At 41.5% G+C, this 11,910-nt stretch overlaps 1 protein-coding gene across 2 annotated transcripts in view; it reads left to right on the top strand.

Moving 5' to 3' along the window:
• Positions 1-8,487: 8,487 nt before the first annotated feature.
• The window catches only part of TBC1D30 (TBC1 domain family member 30), a 61,571-nt gene continuing 58,148 nt past the window's right edge, over positions 8,488-11,910 (top strand). For both annotated transcript variants that reach the window (XM_042470021.1, XM_042470020.1), the window contains exon 1: positions 8,488-8,957. In XM_042470021.1, coding sequence (XP_042325955.1) covers positions 8,627-8,957 — 331 coding nt within the window. In that variant the 5' untranslated portion in view covers positions 8,488-8,626. The remainder of the gene's footprint in view (positions 8,958-11,910) is intronic.

Genomic DNA, 11,910 nt, shown 5'->3' with positions numbered 1-11,910 from the left:
GCGCATGCGCCTTGCTCCCCTCCTCCTCCTCCCGCCTGTTGGCTAGACTGTGTATAATAGAGACTTTAGGAAGCTTTCGGCAGCTTCCTCGACGGGGCGCAGTTGTGCTTCTCTCCCCAGCCCCGCCCATCAGGGGACTTTAGTGGCGCAGTGGTTAAGCACCGGTACTGCAGCCTCAAGGTTGTGAGTTCGATCCCAGGCAGGGCTATTCTTCTCTCCAAGGCCCATCCTTTCTATATATTGGTTAAATAATAATATACTGTAATACAAAAAATATTATAATATAGAGAAATAAATATAATTATAAGTAGATATATAAAATATAATAATAATAATAGGTTTTATGTATTTATTATTATTATTATTATGCTTTATTTATATAGCACTGTAGATTTACATAGTGTTGCACATACAATCGGTAAAAGAGACAAAAAAATAAACCTGCCCACGGCGTACATCCTATGAAATAATAGCATAATATGTATAAAACAATACATAATAATGCAGGAAAGGGTTCGATGAAATAAGGCAGGCAACAAATTACAAACATCAAATAACAATGACGCCTAGAAGGATCTAAGCGGATTACAATAAAAGTGCGTTAATAAGATATATAATAATACACTTATCCCTCCATATTTGCGGCTTCGGTTATTCACAGATTTGATTAATATGTTCTCTCTAGGAATATATGGGTCCTCCAGTGCAACTCTATGGTCAACTTTAACTCAACATTGCACTGAAAGACCTAGAGATTATTCCTAGAGAGACCACTCTACTAGGCCTTTGTAGCTCCTCCAATGTCTGTTGGACGTTGGCCTCAGAGTTGCTCTGGAGGACCTAGAGATTCCTAGAGAGGCGTCCTCTCAGGTAAAAACATGGTGTTCTTTTGTTATTTGCAGCTTTTTTAATAGTAATAGTAATAACATTTATTCGGTCATTGACCAGTATAATGCAGCTTTTCCATATTGACGGGGGTCTTGTGCCTCTAACCCTAATGGATAAGGAGGGACAAGTGTACAAACCAAAATCCATCAGTGATGCCTTTATTGGCCAACTGAAATGCACGGTATACTTGCTGCAAGCTTTCGAAGCTCCATGCGTTTCAGGTCAAGATGTTACAAACCAAACAGGAGGGGAAAAAACAATTGAAGATATCAGTCGGATGCCTGCATGTGGTTCCAGTCCTTAGTGCCCTTAAGAGATTTTGGACTTCAGCTCCCAGAAGCCTCAGCCATGTCGGCAAATAGTCTGGGATTCTGGGAGCTGAAGTCCAAAATCCCTTAAAGAGCACAGTTTGGGGACCACTGTCCTAGAGGACCAAGGTTTGGGAAGCATTGGCTTAGAGAGTGCTGAGTTCACAGATAAGCGGTATAGAAATGTACAGTGGGCTCTTGTTATCCGCTGGGGTTTGGTTCCAGGACGCCACATGGATAACAAAATCCATGGATACTCAAGTCCCATTAAATACATTGGCATAGCAAAATGGTGTCCCTTATATGAAAATGGCACAATCAATTTTTGCTATTTGGAATTTACAGTCAGACTTGGACCTCATTATCCACTGATTTTTTTCTTGTCTTGGCAGGTCATATCGTATAATAGGGTTTTCTTGGCAGGTTTCTTCAGAGGGGGTTTGCCATGGCCATCCTCTGAGGCTGAGAGAGTGTGACTTGCCCAAGGTCGCCTCCATGGCCAAGCTGGGAATTGAACCCTGGTCTCCAAGATTTGTAGTCCGACACTCAAAACGCTACACCACACTAGCCACATGAGTCTTGTGTGCCTTCAAGTCGTTTCTGACTCATGGCAACCCTAAAGCGAAGGTATCATAGGGTTTTTCTTAGCAGGGTTCTTCAGAGAGCCATCCTCTGAGGCTGAGAATGTGATTTGCCCAAGTCCACCCAGTGGGCCTCCATGGCCAAGCTGGGAATTGAACCCTGGTCTCCAGAGTGGTGGTCCAACACTCAAAACACTGCACCATGCTGTCCCTATGTGTGTTATATGCCTTCTTAAGGTTAAGTCAGTGATGAAACAGTTCACAAATTCTCAATAAGGAACTATTCCCATCCCCTTTTCTTGCTGTTGTGTGTCTTCAAGCTGCTTCTGATTTAGAGCAACCCTAGGACAAAATTATCACAGTGTTTTCTTGGCAGGATTTGTTCGGAGGAAGTTTGCCTTTGCCACCCTCTGAGACTGAAGGTCACCCAGTTAATTTCCATGGACAAGAGAGGATTAACCTGGATCTCCAGAGTTATAGTCCAATGTTCAGACCACTATACTCTGCTGGTTCTCTCTGCAATCCCCTGCTTCAATCAGAACTGCAACTCTCAAGCCAGGATAGATGTGAGAGATCTTCCTTATAGTAGTACGAATTGCTACAGACTTCATACTTGCTATGTTATCCGATGCTAGGCAAGAAAACAGTGGAACATCGACCAGCACATACATACTTTTGAAATAATTACATTAACAAGAGCAGAACAAAGGCCTAATTATTAATCAAGATCTAATTTTCCCCCCAAGCCTTTTTGCAACAGCACAGCTACCCCTTTAGGGCCTGAACAGACAGGCCTAAATAAAGCTGCTTCAGGTCACTTTGGAGGTATGTTGTTTAAATGATGCATGCATTCCAAGAGGCTGGAAGCTGTGCTAAAGCCATGCTCCAGTCCTAAGGACTGGAGCGCAGCTTTGGCGCAACTTCCAGCCTCTTAAGATGCCTGTGTCATTTAAACAGCATACCTCCAAAATGACCCGAAGCAGCTTTATTTTGGCCTGTCTGTTTGGACCCATACTAATCCTCTGTCAAGCTTTAGGGTGTTTTATTTAAATAGTAGCATCAGCATTGGAAAGATGGTGAAGGAGGGTTGAAAAAAACACAGCCTTCTGGTGTGTCTGCCACCTTGCAACAGTGTTTCTGCAATAAACGATGCAGTAAAAGCTTTAGCTGGGAAATAGTGGGATTTTATTCTTCCTGATCCTTCTGTAACTGTGTGCCTGCCTACAGTTTGCAAGGTAAACAGCAGCTATCTCCAGAATCCCTTACATAGAATTTGTGAATAGCAAAACAGGAAGAAAAGAGGAAAGCACATAAGTATGCTTCATCAACTTCCCCATGCCTGCCCCACATGTTAAAAAACGACTGATCTATAAGTCTGACCCTGTGGCTGAAGAGTGGGGTAAAAATACAATAAATAAATAAATAAAATAGAGGCTGGTGAAAGAAAAAAAATATCCTTAGGTGTATTTTAAATTGTCTCTAGAAGGTTCAAGATGTTTTTGTTCACTTATACAATGCTTATCTAACCTGGTTCTTTCATTTCATGTGTGCATTTTGTTAGTTTGGGATAAAATATTAGCTGGAACATTTTGAAATGCTATTGGGAGCAGGAGTATGTGACCAATTATTATTTCCATGTATCAGTTTTTCTGTTAAAGAAGTAATACATAGGAACACATCCATTTTGTTAACTGCAGGCCTGTAGTTGCTATTACCTTTCTTATACCTTTCCATTTACTTTTTTTGTTCTGCACCAATTTTACCTTTGAATTAGAAAAGCTGGCTCTTGGTGTTTCTTATATTCTGATTACTCAAAATCCTTAGATGAATAAATGCTGCATGAACATTAAAAGAACATTCTGTCTGAGGTGGTATGTGTGGGTTTTGGTCTCTGAGAGTTCACCGGGTTACAGCTCAATCCTATTAACATTGGTTTAAAAGTAAACAATACTGAATTGAACAGAACTTGCTTTGCCATAAATGTGCATACAGTACTAGGACTGCAGCCAAGGACTGCTTAACAACTGCAATCACTGAGGAATATGCTAATCTGAACCAGTCTTGTGCTAAACTTGACTTATTTCAAAAGTTATATTAGGAAGGATCAAACTTTATCAAAGCGTTAGAACCGGTCTGACAAGTGAAACATTGCAAGTGCAGTGCTTCTTTTTATTTCATTGATTTATTTAAAGTGTTCCTGTATCACCTCCCAGCCAACAAGGAGTCCCAAGGCGATGAACAGGTAAAAACTAATATAAACAATTCAAAATTAAAACAATACAAAAGTAATTTAAAAAAAAACATTAATAAAGTCTTTTAAAACTCCTAAAAGCAGTCTAAAATCAATCCATTTTTAAAATAGTTAAATCAGCCACTTCCAACATTGAATGCTATGAGGATCAGCACTATTTTGGCTACCAACTGGAAACTTAAAAGATATGGGGCCAGCCTAAGTTCCTTTGGGAGGGAGTTCCACAGTTGAGGTCCTGCTACAAAGAAAGCTTGAGCTCACAATCTACTGTATTTAGGACTGCCATTTTGTCACAGAAACCATATATTTATCTTCTATGGTGAGTGGCCCTCCGTGGAATTTCTCATGTCAGATTTGGTTAAAATCCAAACGTCAGATTATGACAGTCTCCCATCAATGTTTGGCATGTACAAGACTCTGAGTAGAACTGTCTGAAGTTGCTCAGAGGCATCCTCTTCGGCACAATCATTTGGCCCTGAAATGTTGGGATACATCTCAGATGCAGATTAATCCATACAGAAGGCTGCAGTTGGTTACTGGTTCCTAGTGCATTGTTTTATTTTTCTAACTCTTTACTTAATACAAAAGTGTTTTTGATCCAAATGGAGATCTTCATGCCTGAATAGATCCTCCATTACCTCAAACTGCATGTCTGCCGGCCATTGGGAGATCACCTTCTGACATAAGATAAATGTCTCGAAGGAAAAAGTATTTGTGAGACAGACATGTGATTTGGAAGAGCTATTTGCTGGAAGTATGCAGAAGTTCAAATATATTGCTTGTTTCTCTGTTTTTAAAAGATGGAAGATGGGGATGACAAGGCAAATGGGGATGAAAAGGAAACGTTTACAAAAATAATAGTGTTGACAGTTTAGTGTGAGTCAGCATAGTTTCAGTGTTGGACTAGAACTCTGGGAAACCAGGGTTCAAATCCTCCCTTCAGCTGTGAAAACCCTCTGGGCAACCTTGGGCAAGGTAGTAATCTTCAGAAGCAGAAAGTTGAGACAAAAAGCCTGTTAAGACTCTGCTATACCTCAAACCAAGGAAACAACAGAAAGATGTATTGACAGGTAACATTTTAAAAAATAATCTGAATATACAAAAGAGTCTTTCCACTTTAGTAATGTTAGCACAGTGGTTCTATGCTGTGTGTTAGGACATGTGTGTGCTGCTATAAATGAGGTGACTGCCTACTTAATAATAATAATAATAATTTGTTTTATTTATATACCGCTATTCCAAAGATCATAGCGGTGAACAGCAAGTAAGCTAATTTGCCCCAACAGTCTGGGTACTCATTTTAGCGACCTCGGAAGGATGCAAGCCTGAGTTGAGCTTGGGCCCTTTTGCTGGTCTTGAACTCGCAACCTTGTGGTTTCGAGTGAATGGCTGCAGTACAGTGCAGTAATTAGCTTAGTAAATTAATTGTTTCCTTGAAATCACAATTAATCATCCACATTTCTTGAGTGGTCCAGTTCATTTCCACATTCTACACCATTCGTTGCTCTATCCGTAGTATGTTCAATTAATGTCCTCTTCAATTAATAGTGTACTTTGAGCACAGATAATCAATCCAGAGATACAGCAGAATTAGCCACTGACAGAGAAGACTGCTATGGCCCATGTTCTTCCAATCAAGAAGCTTAATCAAAATAGCAACTAATCTAGTGATGTAAGAGAGAACTTCAAGAAACAGAGAAGAGAGTGTTGAGTTGCCATATTATGTTTTGAAACTCAGCATCAACTGTGTTACCCTACATATCAAAGATTTTGACCCACAGCTATATGTTTAGTCTTGTCAACAGAGTAAAAAAAATAAATAAATTTGGAATTACTTTCCCCCAAAATATTTTCATTTTTGCAGAAAGAGGTGGACTTGCCTTTTAAAACTACTAGGAGCAATACTTAAAGGGGTAGCAATTTAGCAAGCTTTTACTATGAAACTTGATCAGGCTATGAAGAAATGCTAAAGCAGTTGAGTCTTTAGACACAGATTTGCTTCAGAATAAGCATGAAATGCACTGAACTGCATAGTAAGTATATGTTGTGGACATAATAAATTGAGTTGAATGTGCTGACCTCTGGATGTGGTTGGCCTGTAGTTCTCACCAATACTCTCCATTGGATAGCCTAGGCTGACCATATTTCAAAGCCCACATTTACCACTCTGTTACACATGGCATGCACAACATAGAGATGTTTTTCTCCCTTTCAGTATACAGTAATAGCATATAGGCATCACCAAATGAAACTGATTTTTTGGAGACTCAAGACAGGCAATAGTTCAGATGGCTTTAAAGGCAGAGTAGATAAATTAATGGCAAATAAACCTACCAGTGGTTTTTAAACAGTGAACCTCCAGGTTCAGAATACCATCCCTACTTACTTGAATGCAAGCACCATTAGACTCAGAACATACTTCTGAGCAGATAGGTTTGAGATTGCATTTGATTATCAATTAAGACAACGTGGAGATATTTTGTTTTTACCTACTTAGCTGATTTTATATAGTGAGAAAAATATAGCAATAGCAATGGGAAAATAGAAGAGTTCCAGGTTCTGCCCCTTCAGTAAAATTAAATGGATGAAGCACAGTAATGGCACCAAAAAAGAAAAAAAAAAAAGGAAAGAGAAGCCTAGCTTTCTTAACAATCTGAATTCCAAATGTATTTGTTTGTTTATATGTTTATGTCTATGGACATTCTAATACAGAGTAAGATTATTTTTTGTTTAAATCATTTGTAGCACTGTGATGGAGACACTGCATTTCTGCGTTTTCTGTTCTGGAACTCTTCAAAAGACAGAAGTTCTGCCCCCTTTTAAAATGTGATCCTACTCCAGCCCCACCTCTACCATGAAAGCAATATTATTTACCATCCTACTCAGACTGGCACATTTTTCCCCTGAGAGAAAACATGAAAAATACACCCCCATCTATTCTATTTCCACTATACTTACTGCCCTTCTGCACAAGACAAGGGGGAAAAAGAAAAAAGAGGCAGGGATTGCTGTTAAACTTCCACTTGTTAAATTCGCTATTAAGTGAATGCAGTAGCAAACAAGCTTTGGAACGAAGCATTTCTACATTAAAATGCTTACACCATAAGAAAACAAAATTTGTCAAGCAGTATACAGTACAGTTCTTCAAAGGAGTTGTGTGGAAGATTAAACACTATCAGAGCCACAGTGCAATCCTCCTCATCATGTCTCCTCAGGAGCATGATGATGAAAGGGAAATTACTTGAATAAAGTGAAGGCTTTATGTACTAGAAGAGCTTGCTTACCAGAGGCATGCTCAAGAAGTAGACTGAAGCCGAGGGAAGCTCATGCTGCCAACTTCTTTCTTTCCGTCAGTCTCAAAGGTGCTACAAGATCTCTCTACATTATTATTATTATCATATCCAAATGCATCTGAGGAAGCAGACTGAAGTCTAGGAAAGCTCATGCTGCCAACTTCAGTCTACTTCCTCAGATGCATTTGGATATACAGTTGACCCTTGGAACTTGCAGGGGATCTGTTCTGCCCCCCCCCCCCCCCATAGGCTTCAATAGGGTACCCCATTGCCATTAATGTCGTCCCTCTGTGGATTTCCAAGTCTGCAGCCTTGGAGGGGTGACTGTAATAATAATAATAATTACAACAACAACAACAACAACAACAATAATACTGTAATAATGTAGAGAGATCCTTAGCACTTTTGAGACTGACTGACTGAAAGAAGTTGGCAGCAACAGCTTTTTAGACTTCGGTCTATTTCCTCAGATGCATTTGGATATACTACTAATAATAATAATAATGTAGAGAGATCTTGTTGCACTTTTGAGACTGACTGAAAGAAGGAAGTCAGTCTCAAAGAAGCATTTGGATATAATAATAATAAAGGTGTCAGTCTCAAAGATGTATTTGGATATAACAACAATAATAATATATATAGAGAGAGATCTTGTTGCACTTTTGAGGCAGACTGAAAGATGCATTTGGATATAATAATAATAATAATGTAGAGAGATCATGTTGCACCTTTGAGACAGAAAGAAAGAAGTCAGTCTCAAAGATGCATTTAGATATAATAATAATAATAATAATAATAATAATAATAATAATAATAATGTAAAGAGATTTTGTAGCCCCTCTGAGACTGAGTGAAGGAAAGAAACTGGCAGCAGGAGTTTTCCTAGACTTCAGGCTACTTCCTCAGAAGCCTTTGGGGGAGCACTGGGCTGTTTCTAATGCTGTGCCTAAAAGTGTGTCTCTTCAAGGAGAGTCCCCAAGTGGAGCCCTGGTGGAGCCTGGCCTTGCTGTTCCTTTGGCCAGAGGCAGCAGCAGGAGGGAGAAAGGTGACTCCGAGGGAGCTGATTGGCTGGGAGCGACAGGTGCGAGTGGGTGGGGCTCTTTGGGGAGGGAGGGAGGGAGGGAGAGAGGAAGAAACCCTCCTCCTCCTCCTCCTCCTCTGGGGCTGAGAGAGGGCTAGTGGCCATTGCTGGGCAGCTGCAGGAGGGCAGGGGGCTAGTGGCCTCCCAGGCTTCCCTGCCTCTCTTGCTCGCCCCAGGGGCCCAACCCGGAACTCTGGCCTGGCAAGCAGCTGCGGAGGGAAGGGATGGAGCTGGCAGAGGTCAGCCTGGCCGAAGGAGGGGGTGAGCCAGAGCCACTGGCCCCCAGGGGCCGGAGAGGGAGCAGCGCAGACAGCCTGGCAGAAGAGGAGGAGGAGGAGGAGGAAGAGGAGCTCCAGAGGTCCAGCCGTGCCTCCTCCCTGGTCAGTGGCCTCCTGACTGAGCTCTATAGCGCGGGACGAACCCGGCACAGGGACAGTGTGGACAGCTCCACAGAAGCCTCTGCCGGCTCCGACGCCTTCCCCGAGTCCCGGGTCTTGCAGGAGCTCCAGCGGAGACCGGGACACAGGCACCAGAGGCACTACCTGGCCCAGAAAGGTAAGGGCCCCAAGGGGCCTCCTAGGAGAGGGACTGGCCCTAGGGCTCCCCAAAACTTTGGACCTCCATCCCTCCCTCCCTCCATCTCTTTTGCACTCCAGCCCCCAGAAGTCTAGGGAAACTATTATTATTATTATTATCTCCAAATGCATCTGAGGAAGTAGAGTGAAGTCTAGGGAAGCTGCTGCTGCCAACAGTCAGGGATTCTGGGAGCTGAAGTCCAAAACAGCTGGAGAGAGAGAGAGGGCCAAAGCTTTGGGAAGCACCCTGGCAATGCCTTCCCTTGCTGCCCTTCCATTTGGAGGCTAAGACCTTCTTAGGCAGACAGGCTTTTCAAACAGACAGTTTTCCAAGAAAGGGCAGGGAGTGTTGTGTTGTTCTCAAGGGTTTTAAACACTTTATTATTATTATTATTATCATTACATTTTATTTATAAAGCGCTGTAAATTTGCACTTTAATCTAATTTCTTCTTGTTGTTGCTAGCTGCCCTCAACTCAATCCTGACTCATGGCGAGGCATCTCCTGAGCTACATCCGCACTAGAGAAATAATCTGGTTTGATGCCACACTTTAACTGCACCATCTCAATGCAATGGAATCCCAGGAATTATAGTTTTGTGAGACGTTTATCCTTCCCTGGTGGAACAACAAACCCCAGTTCCCAGAATTCCAAAGCGTTGAGGAAAGTGGTGTCAAACTGTATTATTTCTAATGTGATGTCAAAGGCTTTCATGGGCGGCATCCATAGTTTTTTGTGGGTTTGTTGGGCTATGTGGCCATGTTCTAGAACAGTTTGTTTCTGATGTTTTGCCAGCATCTGTGGCTGGCATCCTCTCTGAATATATGTATATGCATGTGTGCATCAGGAGACATTAAAAAACAGTTTAAAAAACAAATCAACAGATATATATATACCCCACACACCTCCATGCCACCATTCTCTGAAGATGCCAGTCACAGATACTGATGAAACATCAGAAACAAACTCTTCTAGAACATGGCCACATAGCCCCCCAAAATCCACAAATAACTGTATTATTTTTGCAGTAAAAATTAATCCCTGGACTTTCTCTCCTCCACTTTTCTGCTCAAGTCCTGTAAATCCATACCCATGACTTCTTTAATAGAGTCCCTCTATCTAGCACACAGTCTTCTTCTCTTTCTGCATCTCTCCACCTATTTTAGCATTACAGTCTTCCCCAATGAGATGTGCCTTTTCATGATGTGGCCAAAGTGCCACAGCCTCAGCTTTATCATTTTGGCTTCCAGGGAGATTCAGGCTTGATCTGTTCAAGGACCTATTTGTTTGTCTTTTTGGCTGTCTGTGGGGTCCCCAGCACTCTTCTCCAGCACTACATCTCAAATGCATCGATTTTGCTCCTATCTGCTTTCCTCACTGTCCAGCTCTCATATCCTTTACTAATCTGTACAAATCTGCCTAAATTTGCTGTTAGATGTCTCAGCCAGAGAGCTCTGGTGCCACATTAATGTACGATGCCCAGCATTCCAAAGGATGCAACCATGGCACTCAAAGTGAAATAATAGTGCTATAATTATATAGTGTGATGATAGAGCCCCCTCTCTCTCTAGGACAAGAGAGATATCCAAATACAACCAAAAGAGACAGTTACTTTCATTAGTAGCTTGTACTCCTTAACCAAGAATGTTGCCCCAAATTTAGACAGAAGTGCACTTAATTTTTAGAGCAGTGATTCCCAAACTATGGTCCACCAGGTGTTTTGCACTTCAGCTCCCAGAAGTCTCAGCCATCTTGGCCAATGGTCTGGGATTCTGTAAGCCAAAGTCCAGAGCATCTGGGAAGCCAGAGTTTGGGAACCACTGATTTAGAGCTTAGAAAAGAGACTTCTTTCTGATTAAAAGGAGTTTATCACATGGGATGGATCCCGTTCAGAAACTGAATTTAAACTGGAAAAAAACCACAAAAGTGGGTAGATTTTCAGATGACATCGGGAGTTAACCTGAACAGAAAGTGTACAAAACCCACAAAAGCGGGTTGATTTTCACATGATGTAAGGGTTAATGAGCAATAACACAACATTAGCCCCAACAGAAAGTAGGCAAAACCCACTCCTTTTTACTTTCGGAAAATCTCAGAAGTAAAAAGGAGCGGGCTTTGTCGAGTTTCCGTTTGGGTTAATGTTGCATTATTGCTTATTAACCCCGACGTGTCTGAAAATCAACCCGCTTTTGCGTTTTCCCTCCAGATTTTTAAATCCCATTTCTGCAAGGGTCTGTCCCATGTGATAAACTCCCTCATTGTAACTAGTGACCATATTGGCTGGTGGTTTCTGGGGACTGTAGTGCAAAAAAGTATATTTTCCAGACTCAAATTAGGGGTTTTCTGTTCAAGATAAATTTTCTCTCTTTGTTTCCCCCCCCCCCTGTGACTGTTCTGATAGACTTTGCATGCCTTTCTTGTATCCCATGAGAGATCCTGTTTTCTCTCTGCTCAGCCAGTCTTTTTATTTCAGCTTTTCCTTGTTCTTCTTCCAACTTTTTCTTAGCTATGTCATTTCTTTGGAGTCATATTTGCTCATTGCTAAACAACTCTAGATGACACACATTTTGTAAATCTACCTGTGGTGAATGATGACAGCATGCTTAGGAGATCAGAAGATGTCCTGCCTAGCTTTCATTTTCCTGCTGCCTTTTTCATTACTATATTATCTGTGAAGTAAAATGTGGCTGAATTAAGATCAGGATTTGTGGTGGTGACACATCAGCCGTTCCTCATTCAGTCAAGGCTTACTCCAAAAGTCGCCATCAGTTAAGAAAGCCCAAAATAGGAGTATGGACTGAATTCTATACTTGCTCTATCTTGCTATATCCCCTGCTCTCCATTTTTCAAAGTGTGTTCAAAATTCTTTAGCTGCCAACTGCTGGTGCTAAGTAAATATTTACCTGAAATATCTTATGCATCATCACTTCACCT

This window comes from Sceloporus undulatus, chromosome 5 (genome assembly GCF_019175285.1).
Source record: "Sceloporus undulatus isolate JIND9_A2432 ecotype Alabama chromosome 5, SceUnd_v1.1, whole genome shotgun sequence".
Classification (NCBI taxonomy): Eukaryota; Metazoa; Chordata; class Lepidosauria; order Squamata; family Phrynosomatidae; genus Sceloporus; species Sceloporus undulatus.
The sequence above is the reverse complement of the archived record's forward strand: the minus strand, read 5'-3'. Positions and strand labels throughout refer to the sequence as shown.